The sequence below is a fragment of the Vanacampus margaritifer genome, chromosome 8, assembly GCF_051991255.1.
Source record: "Vanacampus margaritifer isolate UIUO_Vmar chromosome 8, RoL_Vmar_1.0, whole genome shotgun sequence".
Lineage (NCBI taxonomy): Eukaryota > Metazoa > Chordata > Actinopteri > Syngnathiformes > Syngnathidae > Vanacampus > Vanacampus margaritifer.
Genome location: NC_135439.1, coordinates 10,159,373 through 10,176,733, shown reverse-complemented (window position 1 = coordinate 10,176,733; position 17,361 = coordinate 10,159,373). Strand labels below are relative to the sequence as shown.

The 17,361-nt window shown below is 40.4% G+C and overlaps 1 protein-coding gene across 16 annotated transcripts in view; it reads left to right on the top strand.

The window, feature by feature from the left end:
• Positions 1–17,361, top strand: part of cadpsb (Ca2+-dependent activator protein for secretion b) — a 76,509-nt gene that overhangs the window by 23,607 nt on the left and 35,541 nt on the right. For all 16 annotated transcript variants that reach the window (XM_077572276.1, XM_077572277.1, XM_077572278.1 and 13 more), the window contains exons 4-11: positions 6,355–6,435; positions 6,786–7,019; positions 10,442–10,563; positions 12,422–12,533; positions 14,012–14,151; positions 14,428–14,494; positions 15,609–15,717; positions 15,793–16,005. In XM_077572276.1, the coding sequence (XP_077428402.1) occupies positions 6,355–6,435; positions 6,786–7,019; positions 10,442–10,563; positions 12,422–12,533; positions 14,012–14,151; positions 14,428–14,494; positions 15,609–15,717; positions 15,793–16,005 (1,078 nt within the window). The remainder of the gene's footprint in view (positions 1–6,354; positions 6,436–6,785; positions 7,020–10,441; positions 10,564–12,421; positions 12,534–14,011; positions 14,152–14,427; positions 14,495–15,608; positions 15,718–15,792; positions 16,006–17,361) is intronic.

Genomic DNA, 17,361 nt, shown 5'->3' with positions numbered 1-17,361 from the left:
GCTTCACTCGGGAGGAGGGGTAGATACGTTGAGATTACAGACTGGGGGGCTTGTGTCACATATAACTCTCTTATCCTGCTGTCGTTCCTGCTTTACTGCTCTCTGTGGGAATGTTAAAAGCAGCGCTAATGTATTCCTTCTTCAGCAGCGCCATTAAAAGTCTTTTCATGGCTCTTTTTGGAGGAAACCTCCGGCGCTCTCGCACATGTTTATTTAACGCATCAAAACGTACCTCTCGGAGGCCAATGAGGTTTAAGAGTTAATAACGCAATCCATGTGGCCATCTGTGCATGTTGGTGATGCTGGAAAAATTAAACAAATCGCTTAGTATTGTCCTAACGCCTTGTTTGGATTAGATCAATACGGGCTGCGTTCCTCAGTGGGCTTCATTAACTTGATGTTTCTAATGCTGTGCTGTGAGACATTTCCATAGCCTCTTTTTCTAATGCCTTTGATGATGCTTAACCTAGTTTGGATGAGCTACCAGCAAAGTTGATTGTATGAGGTCACAAATCTGCATCCAGAACATCCGCAGAGGCTCCGCAGAGTAACACCAAAGGGGCCAGTGAACAGCGGAAAGTTGAAGTAGTAAGCACAGCTAATCCACCCTTGGACGTATTGCGCATCTCCAATTGTGAATATCGATAAATAGAACAGAATTTACATAAAAACAATTTAAAATGCCTCATTCTAGATGCTTACCCCAGCTGTTTTAGGTGCCTATTCTTATTCCATTTGCAGCCGTAATGAATATATTAGACCCGTCTAATGATGACTTTCAGCATCTCCTCAGTAAGCAACCAGTCGCTATCAATTGTCGGCGCCTGCTAAATGATACAATCCTCACTCGGAGGCAATTCCGTCAGCGGGGCTCACGGCTGCTGGGATTTAATGGAACGTTTTGCTAGATTGTATGGGATTCTGAGGCCATCAGAGGTTTATTATCATTGGGGATTTACTTTTTTTTTTTTTCCACTCAAATAGCAGACGAGAAGAAGCTGTCTGGATTGCGGCAGAATGCTGAAAATGACTGGACTGACCCTCTTTTTCTTTTCCTGTGCTGCGATGCCAACAAAGGCGACTAAACATAGACCGAAATAGACATTATCCTCCAAGACTAAGTATTGATTACACAGCACGTTTATTATTGCGCTGTAGTTTGCAGTGGTCTAGAATCTCAGTGCATCTATAAGAACTGAGATATGTTTTTTAATATTAGCCCTTTTAAAGACTAAACTAAAATAATACTCACAATACATGAATACTTCTGACAATGTCTACTGAGCTGATTAGGGATGGGTGAGTACCAACATCAGGTATCGTATCGGGCCGATACCCAATTAAAAATTAATTTCATGCAATTTTAAGGAAAAAAGCTATATTGGGGCATATAGGTTTTTCTTTAAAATGAAATTATAAAGTGGCAAATTTGCAATTGACCCCCCCCCCCCCCACACACACACACACACAAAGTTACGAGAAATGCTTGCAGATTTGTGACATTATGAAGTGGCAAATTTGCAAAAAAACTCACAAATTTATGGGAAATCAACAAGTCAAGTAAATGTACACTTAGTACACTTATAAACTTACAATGTGCAGCCATGGGTCGTCTGTGCCCCCTTGTAAGTCTGTGCACTGCCCAAGGTCGCGGCCTGTGACGTAACCTCGACACGCGCTGCCTCCTCCATCCCGAACGTGCCAACATCTCACAAATTCTCAAATTTTAATGGCACAAATATTCAAGATTTATCTCGTAAATTTGTGTTTTTTTTCTCAAAAATTTGCCACTTTATAATGTCGCAAATATTCGAGTTTTTTCCTCGTAAATTTGTAAAAAAAATAAAAATAAATTATTGCTACTTTATAATGTTGCAAATATTCTAGTTTTTTTCTCATAAATTTGTGATTTTTTCCTAAAAAAAAAATTGCCACTTTGAAATGTTGCAGATATTTGAGTTTTTTCCTCGTACATTTGTGTTTTTTTTCCAAAAAGAATTGCCACTTTATAATGTCGCAAACATTAGAGCTTTTTCTTGGAATATTATCTCCCTATTTATACATGGCCCTAATACTACCAGAAATGTCAAACTAGAGTAGCCCCTTTTTCCCGTTTACTCTTTTTTTCACATGCAAACGTTTTAATCAGCAGCTTAAAGTGCTTTAAAATCAATATTTATGCTCACTCTTCCTTAGCAGAATGTTTCCCCATTCTTAAAATGATTAGATGAGTCAGACATGAGAGTCATCGCGAGGCCCCCGCTCGTTACAATGAGCCATTTCTCCCCACACAGCTGTATATCACTTTCCTCTTTAGACTAGTAAGTGTCACAGAAAGGAATCAGCGGGGAAGAATGTCACAGCACAGGTAGAGTTGTTGCTATAAGAAAACAAAGCAAAACCAACTCAAACGAAGAGAATAAAGAAATGGCCTCTGATTGTGAAGTAACATTTTTTTATGCCACCAATTTCCACGTCATGTTTGTCACTTCACAAGAGAAGCTAATTCTTCCACCACAGACACACACACACACACACACAAATTGCATAGCGCGGGTCTAAATATAGAGCAGATGCTTCAACTCCTCCTGGTGCCATTCAGCTCTCAATCTGCCCGCTCCATCCTTTGTTGTGCACATGAAAACGCCTGTGGCTGTCCCGGCTGTCTGCTGCTAAAGTCCATGTATTCATCTGGAGCGTGGGTGGCGTGGGGGTGGGGGGCTAACATCAGTCGGGCCTGTGCTTCCTCACCTTTAACCTGCCGTTGGTCCGGCCTGGTACTGCAGCGGTGTCGTCCTTCGCTACTATGTGTTTAGCAGCCACGCTGCTGTCGGCTTGGCTGTCGGCCAAAGGACGTACCTTTTAGTCGCTCTGATTTGTCATGAGATTGCCTGTCGGACTACGTTACGCCCGTGAGCGCGCTGACATCAATGACCTTTTAGGAGTAGGCGGTCTGCAAAAGATTGGGGTGCTGAGGGATCAGCAGCGGGTGCTTGCTGCTTCACGCAGGGAATGACCTCCAGCTTGACCTGCTGCTAGGACTGTTTTTTCTGCTTTCATGCGTTATGGTGTTTCCTTTTTTATACTTGTGAAACTTTTGAGCACCTCTGAATGAAATTTTGAAGTGGATGAGCACAGTTGAATGAAAATACATAGTAGCAAGCTTTTGCTGTGGCTTTTTTCTCCACGCTGGCACGAGCAGTTCATTTGGGAACGCTAGGCTCGGTTGTGTGCCGCGCCCGACTTGCGAGAGTGTTTTGACAGGCGACGCAGGATGTTCCTGCAGAGAGGAAGGGAGACACTCACTCAAGCATAAAAGCGGCGGGTCAGGTCGAGGGTGGTTTTCCGATAACGGACATGACGGAGAAGACTCTCCTCGGCAGGATGCTCGGCCTCTTGTCCAACAGCGCTCAATGCTGCTGCGCTGCAAGTGCAGACATTTTCCTGCAGCTGGTGGCAGCGTCTGATTACGTGCTCTACTAAACAACAACTCTGGGTTATGCAGCAGTGTGCCGCTTTGCTGGCCTGCACTGTCAACACACTCGACAGTTGACACTCACCCTTCTCTGCTGGACATGCCACCTAGAAGACATGATGTCACTGTGAGCACATGTGGACACAGTCACTTTTTGATGTGCTTAGTGGAGCAGAAAAAAACTGCACCTAGGATGGCATTCAGTGGCAAAACAATCCAAATTGTACAACAGCACAGTATTTATTATGTTTGTACTTGATCACTTGATTTATTTATTTTTCATTAGAATGAACGCTCATGCTTCAGTCATACATTAAATTCCTGGATTCACCACCAGGAGCGCTACTGGTTTTGTTGCGATTCGGATATTTTTACCAATTTCGCAATTTCTTTTTTTATTGACAATATGTTATATGTGACCTCACTAGTCTAAAAATGACATTCTGATTAATATTACATTTGTGGAAAAATCCAGCCGTTTTTGTCCATCTCAGGAGGCGGCCATTTTGCCTCTTGCTGTCGACTGAAGATGACATCACAGTTGCTCAGGGCTCAGGCAACGACCAATCACAGCTCAACTGTTTTCTGAAGCTGAGCTGTGATTGGTTGTTACCTGAGACCTGATGTCATCTTCAGTCGACAGCAAGTGGCAAAATGGCCGGCCCCCGAGATGGATAAAAACGGCTGGATTTTGCTTCATAACTCATATTCCACAAATGTAATATTATCAGAATGTCATGTTTAGGCTAGTGAGGTCACATATAACATTATTATCATGAAATGTTTAAGGTTGATTTCCACTTTAATGTTTTAATAAAAGTGAAAGTAAAAGCCTATACAAGGTCACGGTCTTATGCCGCAGCGCGTTGGTGGATTAAATCACTCAATGTGTGTATGTGTCTGGAGAAGGAGTCACTTTGTTCAATGGTCCATTACAGGTCAGGTTTGGCCGCATCGCCAGGTGTGCGGGTTGGCCTTAAGTGTCCAAACAAACGGATAAAAAACAACTTAATAACAGGCGCTCTCATTGGAACAATAATACTCTATAGTGGTAGATTTCTCCCTCATATCTTAGCAACATTGCAACATTACATGCAATGGTAGCAAAACTCGTCTTTTGGGGGGCAGTAATGAGGATATTTTATTTGACAACTGAAAAACAACATAAGGAACTTGCTTTTAGCGCTGAGTATAATTCATATAATTTAGGAACAGTTTTGTACTTTTTTCCCCCTGCCTTTCTACTGTTCACACTCCAGTCCAGTAGGTGGCGGCAATGCACCTTTACATTGCCAACCTCCAAATAAACTCACCTCGAAAATGAACAACAGAAGAAGGAAAGGACATGTTTGCTATGGGTATATCTAAAATCAAATTTAAACCACTGCTATGTCTAGAAGAGTTTGAAAAAAACCCAACTAACGTCTAGTGCCTCCTGCAAAGGATTGCAGTAGGAATCAAGTCAATATGGTGAAGCCCGAGAAACAAGTCCAGTTCAAATCCAGGGATTTTGCAATGTAGCACCAAGGTAACTAAAGGTGAAGTTGTTGTCTTTTACTCAAACTCACACTACACTTCTTTGTAGAAATATTTTTGGAGCTGTGTTGATGCAGCAAGATTTGTTACTCTGAGCCATGTGCCACACTAGAAGCAATGGTGTCTGCTCACAATCACATTTGCCAAGAGGAGGAAGAAGTGAAGCATAAAAATGTACAGATTCAGGCAGCAAGAAAGACATCAGACCTCTCTTCTATTTCCCCGCGTCAGCTAATTTAAGATTTCCATTCATTATTGATGAGGGGGAGGCATGAATTTATCTGCTTTTCATTTCTCCAGGGCCAGAACTTGCAGCTTCTCTTAACCTTGTTTAGTCATTGAGTGCCACCACTCTGTTTTTCATTTGCGTCAAAACATCTTTTTGTTGTCTGAGCTTTACTCTCATGATCGTATTTTATGCCAGCCGCCTCTCAAATCAACAAGAAATATAACAATTCAGACAGTGGTGCCTTTCATTGGTCTCTATGGCGATGGCGGCGTTGTGCCCGTGATACAGTGATGGATTTTCCTTTCATTCTCATCTATTCTATTTAAGCTAGCCACCACAGCATGCTGCTATGACTACCGCCTCTCGCAACAATCTGGTTAGATGTACAATCAGTCATCACTGTTTCCATGGCCGCATTTGTTTCAATCACTCGCTAGTGTGGTCAATTTGCTAACTGTAGCCCTCAAATGGGTTGTAATGGAATATTTTACCTTGTTACGGGACTCATTTTGGGGATAAAATGACTTTATCCTTTAACAACATTTGCATACACTCATGTCAAATCCTATTAGATTGACTAATATGGTCTTTTGGAGAATTGTATCATTGCTGTGCAAACCAAGGTCCTTTCAACGTTTACTGTTTGTATATATAAATACTGATGCTAAGATGGAACACAATATGATAGTGGAATATAATTTAAACATAGCCATTTAATGTACATTTGGTAGGATATGATGCAAACTTGTGTAAAACAACACATGTAGACATAAAAAGACAATACTCGGTGGCATATAGTCTTTATCCTCTGTGAAAAATTACAATATTACAAGTAGCAGTAGTTTTATTCTTATTCATTTATGTGTACATAACTGTATTATACGGTGGCCGAGGCAGGCACATCAAGAGGAGCAGCACAATGAATTGAATTAGCATTAAATCATGATGAACAAACTATTTCATGCTTTTACATTCTATTTCATTTTGCTACTCTATGTTCGTATAAGAACTATATCATAGCGTTATTTTTTCCCGACTGAACTTCTGACCACATGGCATATTTTACTCGAATCATGTCGACTCATGGAGTTTCCCCATATGTTTGTCTCAATAGCTGGATAACTTGGACGAACAGGCTGCACAGATCAGAAGAGAGCTGGATGGTCGTCTTCAGATGGCCGACCAGATTGCAAGGGTGAGTTTAACGCTGTGGGGGGGCCCCTTGCTTTTGTTACATAGCTACTATGCTGTGGAGAAGGTGTGAGATTACCACCCACAGAAAGCAGCACTGTGCTCTTAAAAGAAAATAAGTATATATATTTATAGACACCCATGGCCACAACATTAGGTATACTTGTCCAATTTATGGAGATTCAAAGAGCTGTATTAAAAAATATTGATAGTTATGTTTGAACTTGTACCTCTAATGAGATGGCCAATTAATGGCAACTGCAACGTAGTGTGCCTAGTGACTGTATAACCCGCATTTTATTCAGCATTTACTCCACTCTTACCGGTAATAACATAGCTTCTGACTCTCTGCAGGGAGGGAGGTTCCCCAAGTTTGTGTCGAAAGACATGGAAGCCATGTACATTGAGGAGCTCAAGTCTTCAGTGAACCAGTTGATGGCCAATCTGGAGAGCATGCCCGTCTCCAAGGGCGGAGAGTTCAAGCTCCAGAAGCTGAAGCGAGGGCACAACACCTCCATCATCGACATGGGCCAGGAGGATGAAAACACGCTGTCCAAGTCTGATGTGGTCCTGTCCTTCACTTTGGAGGTAAAGTCCTTTGAGTGACTCGACTGACATGGTCTATGGAGGTGATTGTGTCACATCTTACCGCGCTTAGCCCTACCTAGATTAACTTCAAAAGTCCAGAGTGCCACTTCTGACCCCTGCATGGGGCCATCTAGTGGATGAATATTGCACTTACATGAGCCAGAGTGGTGGTGACAAGATGGCTGCTGGCAACATGCTGTTTTGTTGAGCTGGAAATCAATCCAAACAAAACCATCTTCTCAGCAAACCATCAGATGGTAAAATTGTGGGTTTTTTTGTTAATCTATTTCATATCATGTTGCAGAATGCCTAGGAGTATGTTTTATATATATATTTTGATAAATTAGCAACTCTGAGCTAGTTCAAAAAACAAGGGTTAAAATTGAAAAAACATATATTTTGGTGTTCAGTGAACTTATAGCAGTCATTTAATGTATAATTCATAATTTTCCAAAGAAGAAAAGGGTTCTTGGGTTCTCCAGGGTTAAAATTAGGGTTGTGAATATTTAGACGGCTACCAAGAATTAAATTCAACTGTTAAGCAATCAATGAAGCCTAGCTAGAGAGTTTACTCGCCTCTATCTTTGTTACATCATTGTTGACCTCTCATGCAGGCACTGCAGCATATAATAAGAGTTTGGCCACTTGCATGCTCAAACAGTTATGAAATTAGCATGCAGCACTTGCTAGCAGCTCTGCTTTTTGGCTACATGTAAGCATAATCGATGTCACACATACTTAAAAGGTGGAGTGTCTTTTTGTCAGTATGGCCTGACAAAAGTATATTGGTATGATCTATTTAAAAAAAAAAAACAGTTCTCTCTGGTTCCATTTTTACCTCATTTGACTTGTAAGAAACTACAACGGCCATAGAAAAACAATCCATCAGAGTCAGAAGGCCCGACTGAGTATCAATCATTTTCCGTGCACTTGCAGGCACACACTTGGCATACATTCCAACCTTGCTAGCAGTTTAAAACACTATTAACTCCACATTTCTGAAACTGAAAATCCACTCTTGTAAATTGAAATATTTTGTTACTGGTGAGCAAACAATCTTGGGATATGTATGGCTTCCAAATAATGTAAAAAGAAAGTGTCGCATGGGCTTTGGAATTAGCCTTCAATGAAGGTGCTATGTTGACAGCCTTCAAATTTAGCCTCCAAAGGATGCCGCTTCTGAGTTTTGTATGTAAATTCCATTCATCAGCCTACCCCTGCTGACATAGAGCGGAAGGCCAGGTGCACCCAAGATGGACCGCCAATCAATGTTATGTAAAACCCATGGGTGCAAACATTTTTACATGGAGCAGAAGTGCAGTTGTCTGTATCAGAATCCACGAAGGCTCCTTATCTGCTTTAGACTAAGTTTAGAAACAGACAGCAGACTTCTTCAGACGGCTGAACAGACGCCGCGTGAATAACAGACTGACACTCCACATAAATCCCCCTTTACCTGCTCTTTAACGGCAGGTATGAGTCATCTTGTTATCAGCTTGTCTGAGATCGAGCTAGCGACTCGGAACGGGGAGCCATCACAGCTCGGTCCTCATGATGCAGAGCTATTTCCGCTCTGAGTGCCCCATGTGTGAGATGCAACACTTTTTTTTCTGCGGCTCAATGGCGAAGTAGTCGCATCGTTGTGAGAAATGCTACAAGAAATGAAAGCAGAGCAATTTTCACTGTTACATATGTATGCGTGGGGACTGTATGTGCACTTATGCATGTTTGTGTGTTTTTTGTGTGTGTGGGAGGCAGCGGTGACAGTTCCATAGAGGCCAATTATGCTGCATGTTTTCTGTCTAAACTGGCGCCTCAAACTCCTAAATACCATCTGAAATCTGCCAAGAATATCTTCCAGTTCAAGTATGGATTAATTTGTAGTGATCCTTTTGATATGTGCATCACAGCATTTTGTATTTGTGGATTTTACAACACAATGTGGGTAGTATTTATCGGGACGTTTTTGCAAAAGTATAGAGCGTTATTTAAAGTGGAAGTCAACCTTAAACGTTTCCTGACAATAATATGTTATATGTGACCTCACTAGTCTAAACATGACATTCTGATTAATATTACATTTGTGGAATATAAGTTATGAAGCAAAATCCAGACGTTTTTATCCATCTCAGGGGGCGGCCATTTTACCACTTGTTGTCGACTCAAGATGACATCATAGTTGCTCGGGCAACGACCAATCACTCCTCACCTGTTTTTTGAAGCTCTGCTGTGATTGGTTGTTACTTGAGACCTGAGCAACTGTGATGTCATCTTCCACTATTCCACTAACGCAATATTAACCAGAATACCATATTTAGACTAGTGGAGCTGCATAGAACATACTATTGTCCCCCAAAAATTTGTGGTTGACTTCCCCTTTAAATGGGCAGTTTTTTTAACCACCTTTTACATATTTCTGGGTTAGAATATCGTATTGCCATTAAGATTAAGTAAATAAAAAAAAAAGACACAAAAGGCTGGATATTACGTGCTTAATTATTTAACAGAATACAGTTGTATTTAGCCCAGCTAAATTAAAAGCAAACCTCCTTGTTAGATGTAAATAATACTGGTTGGGATAGAAATAGGAATAAGAAAAAACACTTAGAAGACTTTATGACTCCAGCAGGAGAGGCAAGTGTCTTTATTTACTCTTTACTTGGTGTATCTTTGTCCCAGATGACCTGTCACACTCACTTTCTGTCTCTCACTGCAATAACTCTCTACTTTGTTTCAGGTGTGCTTTAGCTCTGTGCTTGCGCATAATATCGCTCATAAACAAACAAAACAACGATGAAAACCTCCTTGGAGGAGGTAATAAATTCAGAATTTTGGTAATAATCCTATTTCCTGTTGCCAGGCCTGCTCAGAATGTGCGCCGCATACAAACAGTGTTTAAACAAAAAAAGGAAACATTGATGGCAGGAGGTGGTGTGATTAAAATCTGGAAAGCAATTTTGGCTTTGATTGTCCCTTTAACATAGCGCCGTGCTATTTTTAACAACATAATCTCAGAGCAGTATGTGCTAAATTACTCCCAAATGCTGTTGGGACACATGCAAAGATATGAGTGTTCACTTTTATGGAAATTTCCTGTATGGGATTTTATTTTTATTTTTATAGGTTTTAGGTGAACTAATGAATGCACGCACGCACATACAAAAAAAAAAAAAATACAAAAAAAATATATATATATATATATATATATATATATAAAAAAGGAGAGCATTGATGATGACATGTCAAATCGGTAAAATTACCGAATGAACAATACTGAGCTCTCCAGGAAAAAAAAAAAAAAAAGGAAATTTCCTGTTCTATTTCTGGTTGGTATTTTAAGTATAGCCAATTCTCCCTGTCCCATTTGTCTTAAATGACTTTATGAGTGTGTTAGTGTGACATGGTGTTGTGTGTGCTTACAGGTGGTGATCATGGAGGTGCAGGGGCTGAAGTCTCTGGCTCCCAACAGGATTGTCTACTGCACCATGGAAGTGGAGGGAGGCGAGAAGCTCCAGACTGACCAAGCGGAAGCGTCCAAGCCAACGTAAGACACACACACACACAAACAGCACAAAGTTGTCTTCACAATCTATCCAAGACAAAAGACTGAAAGATAATTTAGAAAGTAGTTTCTATTACATTATAGATGTTTGAAGATGTAACTGAATTGTGGAAATAGAGCATTTTGTGAAGTTTTCCTGATTTTGTATTTATTGAGAATGGGGGGCGTGGCTAAAACATTGCTGCATCATGCACTTTGGAGAGCTTGCACGAGCCTCCCCTACAATTTTTCAGTGCCTCAATTCGCATCGGCGGCACAATTGTGATGTGCAGTTAGCGAGTTGGCTACGCTTGACACCGGCAAAAATGTTTTTTGGTAATGCTTGTCATGCGGAGAAAGGCGGAAGAACATGATTTTGTGTGTGTGTTTAAAAAAAAAAGTCAGATATAACAGGCACTATGTTGCCAGGGCTTTGTGCTTGAATGGCTGCGTTAGAGCGCCTCGTTGTTGCAACATGGAAATGACCAGTGATGGGTTGGATGTATTCCAACCACCGGAGGCGTTTCGCAGATATACAGTATAAGCAAATATATATTTAAATATGATCACGTTTAGGCATAAATTGCAGCAAAAACTACGAGTTGCCAAATCCTCTTCAAGTTGTCAGTTGAATGTGTCCCAAATTGACACTTCTAGATGTTTTATGACAAAATAAAAACAATATGTTCACCTGTTGTCTGATAATAAAAGCCTTTTCTTTCCTTGCCCTGGTCTTGAGCGTCCCTTTTTTTTTTTTTTTTTTTTTACCTGTCGGAGGCCTGTCACATCCATTAATGAAGCTCAGATTGAGCCTCAAAGTCACCTTCACGATACACAATGGCGCCATTCAGGAGCATTGCTGGCTTCTCAGCAACATCAATACCAATACGGGTCTCAATTACATGTTCTTTGTTGACGTTAAATAACTTGGATGTATGTTTACGATTAAGGAACATTCATAGGGTGGACTCTATCCCTTGAAACCTCGCTCTGAAGTGCAACTCTAAAAACGTTTTTTTGTTAAATTCACACCTTTCTGACTGTTAAATTCATACGTATTTTGTATTAGATCTCATCACCTAATGGTTAAGGTATTATAAGTTCAAGTTCTGTGAGGTAAGAGGCTGCTGGCAGGTGTTAAAATGAACCTTTTCTCAAGTCTGTCTCAGGTTAGTCACACCTGCTGCGAATCAGTTTTAGTGTAAATGATGAAGGAGAGAATGAGCTGTGCACAAAAAAAAAGAAAAATAAGTTGCAGTATCCAAAGCAATGAGCTGTTGTCAAAAGTTAGTGTTGCCACTAAAAAAATGTCCACAATAAAAAAATAAATAAACGCGGTGCATCCTATCAGCGCTGATTCAGAACTGCACTGCTGGGTCCCTTTAAACCGAAAAGCAAGATTAGCTGACTTGAGCAAATCTTTAGCATCTTCCTGTTGTACAGCCACTAAGTCACTTTGTGCGACAAGGTGGGTGTTGATTGTGATCTTCAAATCTTGCCAAGTTCAGCTTTTAAGACTTCTGGCGTATCAACAGCAGAATACATTTAGCGCAAGCATCAGGAAGATGGAGTATTAGGGTCTGTGTGTGTCTATAAACAATAAGCTGTCTGATCTTTTTTTTTATTGTGCAATTATGTTGCAGATTGATGGCTACGGTGTCATAAAATAGAGCGTGCCTTTTTATTAATTTGATTGCCATACAATTGATCTCCTGTTTGATTCATATGACAAAAGGTAGAGGAACAAAAGTGAAACCTTCCCCCATAGAACAGTAAATAAAGTTCCAAGGTGATGAAGTCTCGAGTGTTGTGGAGTGTCATGGAAACTGACCTCTGGAGTCATCTGTGTTGTGTCTTTCAGCTGGGGGACCCAAGGGGATTTCACCACCACGCACCCTCTGCCTGCAGTCAAGGTGAAACTGTTCACAGAAAGCACCGGCGTGTTGGCACTGGAGGACAAAGAGCTGGGCAGGGTAACACTTTTGTTTCTCTTTAAAAAAAACATTTATTCAAATCATGGGCAAAAGATGCTTTCTGCTGTCTTCTGTCAACTTTAATAATGTCTAAAAGCTCGGTATGCGTTCACCAGACATGCATTACAACACTGTACATACTGTAAATGAGGGGTTCTCCAACTTTTTGGATGCAGAGATAACACTCAGGTGATTTTATTTTATTTATTTATTTTTTACAAGGATGCCCTTATACCATGACTAGCATGTGTATCACTAAATGCTGTATAGAAATTAAAAAATGTTTTTTTTTTAAGTAATGTTACAATAATACATTTAAATCAGATTATTATTATTTTTTATTTTAGAGAGATAAGAATTATAACATTCTAAGAATTAAGTCATACTTTGTAAGGATCCCCCCCCAACACTGTATATTATGTATTATAGCCAACGTTAATCGAAGGAAGAAAAGTCACATTTTAATAAGGGAATATTAAAAATATGCCTTTATTCTTGATTTAAAAAAATAGAGAATTTATTCCTGTAAGAAAATTATTTTTGTTAAAAAAAAAGGCACATTATTTTCCATATCGCTGGCGTTGAATATTGTATCTCCAAAATTGTATCCATAATTAATTTGATAACTTCATTATTTTTCATGTATAATAAATACCTTTAAAAACACATTTTCTATTTTTTTAAAGGCATTAATTGATCATGAAAAATAATGAAGTTATCCCATTAATTATAGACAACATATTATCTTCTGAACTGCTGAAAATGGCTAAATGAGTCAAGTATCGCTTTAATGAGCCAGCGATATGCATGTTTTAATATGATATACTCTTAAAATTGCTAGGTTAAAAATAACCCAATTTTGGTGAAAAATTGGATCGACCTGCTGCTTGACCCAACTTTCTGGAATGTTTAGTACAAAACAAGCCCTAAAAATTGTCTGTTTTTGTGTTCAAAACCACCCAAGCCTGCAAACTCCCTTCATGCTAGGATGCTGTCAGAGGCCAACAGTGAGAAATGTGTGAGATACAGTTTATATAAGCCACCAAAAGGTACCACAAGTACTATAAAGCAGTAAAGTAGGTTGTCCAAGGTCGTCCTAGCATTGACACAGATGCTCTTGTGCTTCTTTCAAGCCGCCATCCCTATCTTTGAAGGGTAAATTAGTATATAGTGGTCCTTCGGGAAAGGTAGTAATGTGGTGATATATTGGCGATTACTCTTCGCTCCCAGAAGTAGGGGTGACCTTGGCTGTAACAAGGCCTTGTGATCTCCCACTGCAGCAGCACTGGCAGGAAGTCAGACTTCCTCAAAGCTCTTTAATGCACCAAAGAGAGATTAGACAGAGGCAGCGTGAAGCATTGGCCTGTTTCTCTGCCTCCGTTCCTTTAATCCGTTCGCTAGTCAAATGCTGGCGCCGTCAGAAACCACGCACAAAATAAATCATTCACCTCTTGGTTTTTGATTTGCTTGAAATGCAGGTTGTCCTCCATCCGACTCCCAACAGCCCCAAGCAGTCTGAGCTCCATAAAATGGCCTTGACCAAAGCTTGCCCCGATCAAAACCTCGGGATCAAACTGGCCATTCGCATGGACAAACCTCAAAACATGAAACATTGCGGGTAAGTAAGCAGCTGGCTGGCTGCTTGTGGGCCTGTTTCTTCTCCATGCCTTTTTGGTTGACTTCTCAGTTCTTTGGCCTCCTTTCTAATCTCTTACTGCGGAAAAATACTGGGAAGTACACAGCACCCTCTGGTGGACACCGGCTTGCTTTTTTTTTTTTTTTTAATATCAGTTCAACAATGTGCTGCAAAGTCAGCACTTTGGATCGAAAAACATCTTTTAATGAGACCCTCCTTTTCCTTTTGTGTCTTTGTGTGTCCTGAATGTTTTGGCAGGTATCTGTGGGCTTTTGGGAAGAATGTCTGGAAGCGCTGGAAGAAACGTTTCTTTGTTCTTGTGCAAGTGAGTTTTTCTTTATATTGCAAAAATTTTTTTTTTAAAGAAAAATAAAGTTGGTACTTTTTTTCCCCATCCAACTTTTTCATATAATAAAAAAATTCTCATTGTTTCATTTGTCTTTTAAAATTCAAACTTGTCCTTGTGAAATTATGACTTTGTTCACGCATTTTATCAAAAATATATATATAAAATATATAATGCATTTTTCTTTAGCAAAATATGGTATCAAAATAATCAAACTACACTCAAAATCTTGGGTCACTAAAATATTGTTTTAGTTTAACTTAAAATTTTATTATTATTTTTTTTAAGGCAGATAAATAAATAGGACATACAGACGCTCCCCAACTTACGAACGAGTTACGTTCCGAGCGATCGTTCGTAAGGTGAATTCGTTCGTAAGTTGCTTCAGTGCTATATTTTGTATTATAATTTATGTTCAAAGCCTATATAAGTATATTGAAGGTTTATATAAGTATGTTTAAGGCTTGTACAAGTAACCTGCATTGGTTTGTACTGAAAAAAACTTTTAATAAAATGGAGAGAATACGTACAGTACTGTATGTTAGAGAGAGAGCGAGAGACACTTAATGGAAGAACACTTAGGAAGAAGTTGAGGGTCGAGGAGAAGAAGATGAGGGTTGATGAATATCTTCCTTGGAGGATTTACTAGAAACTGGCCGAAAGAAGCGATCCAACGACGATTGCACAGTTTCCTTCTTTTTTTCATCATAAATGATGCGGTAGCACTGTATGGCATCATTCAATTGATTTGCAACCTTTGTGCAACGTTCAACATTTGGGTCTTGCTGCTCGAAGAGTGCACGCGCAGACATGTTCGTATGTACCGTTGTTCGTAACTCGAATGTTCGTAAGTAGGGGAGCGTCTGTACTTTGTAGGCATTAGCATTGATGTTTAAATTTTGTGCATTTATTTCATTCAAATTAAAAAAAAACATTCATACAAAATTGTGGAATAGACTTTTACACTGAAAACACCTTTATCAATCCATCCATTTGTCACTAAGAATCATTTTTCCATGTGTGAATGTAATTGCAAAAATTTCTTCTTTTTTTTTTTTTTTTTTTCAAGTGACATCTCCCGCTTTGTTTCTAGGTGAGTCAGTACACATTCGCCATGTGCAGCTACAGAGAGAAGAAGTCAGAACCACAAGAGCTTCTCCAGCTGGACGGCTACACTGTGGACTACAGTGACCCGCAGCCAGGTGAGTTGCCATCAGTTCCAAAAAGTTTATAGATTGTAATCGGGAAGCAAGTCTGAATTGTTGCTGTGGTGTCAGGCTTGGATGGCGGAAGGGCTTTCTTCAACGCAGTGAAGGAGGGCGACACTGTGATCTTTGCCAGCGATGACGAGCAAGACCGCATCCTGTGGGTCCAGGCCATGTATCGCGCCACCGGCCAGTCCCACAAGCCCGTCCCACCCACTCAGGTCCAGAAACTTAACTCCAAAGGGGGCGCCTCGGCCCAAATGGACGCTCCCATCTCTCAGTTCTGTAAGTAGGCCAAAGCGCGCCACGCTGATGTAGGCCGTAGCTAGTTTCCATCCACGACGCAGTGACGGCTCATGAATGTCTCTCACGCTCATGCGCTCCGCACCTGCGCTCACAAACGTGCTGGTAGAACTAACACACAAGCACGTACACACACACATCCACACTTCTCACGGTTTGGACCAGCACTCATTCACTCCGCCCACTCCCAAAAGGTGCCAACCCAACAGGCTATCATCAGGCTAGCATCAGCTAGCAACCAACTTAGGAAAGATGTGATCATAGTTGTGTGAAAGCACAGCAACCACCTGACATGAGATCTGAACATTCAAGCCTGCTGGGGTGGAATTCAAGCTGACGTCAGCATGTCTTGCTCAGGTTCCAAACCGTAGGCATGTTATATTCACTGAATGGTGGCCAGATGTGTTTGATACAGTATACCGCTACACTCTAAGCACACCCTGTCAGGTAGAAAAGTGAAGGTAAGACTGCCTGTAGTCGTGTGGCATCTGTCTCATGTTTCCCCAAATCGCGCATTTTAAACAAATCCACATTTACTGCCAATTGGATTCATTATGACAAATATAGTCGTGTATTCTCAATTGGCTAAACAATTGTAATAATAGTGCACTTCCCCCTTAGTAATAGATCCTGCTATTCAGAATAAAATAAGGATTTTCAGTGTGCATCTTTTCAGCATATTGTGTAGAGTTAATCTTTCATAAGGCAACAAAATTAATTCACAATAATAAATTTGGCTCAGCTCCTCCGAACCCTATCACATAAATTCTATGTTGTTTCTCCATTGGTTTCTTTGTCCAGTATGTGATCGTTCTTGTGGTTAGTTGACTCCTCTGACGCCAGCCGTTGCCATTCAAAGCCTCGCCACGGTGACGCGACCTCACCGATCCCTCGACCCCCTCCCCTGAAACATTGTGGCACACTGCGCAAACATGTTTCGCCCCCCTGGTGGTCTTGAATGGCACTGGGATCATAACGTACATCGCCCTCCTGACTCCGCTGCAGTGCTGAACAACAGTCCTGGGAAGGTTCCGATTTGGACTTGTGAAATGAAATTCTTTATTAATAGGAGTAAGCACTTGGGATATGCTATCCTAGCAATGTAAGGAGTAGTCACAAATACTTTGTAAAACAAGGTCGTAGACAGTAGTGAAAAAAAAAAAAAAAAAGCAAATAAAGCAACAACAGAACTTCAACAAAACAAGAACAAAAAATATTTTTGTTAAAAATTTTTTACATTTAATGCAAATAATCATGAGAGATACAAGATGGTACAGTGGGTATAAAAAGTCTACACACCCCTGTTCAAAGGCCATATTTTTGTGATATTTAAAATAA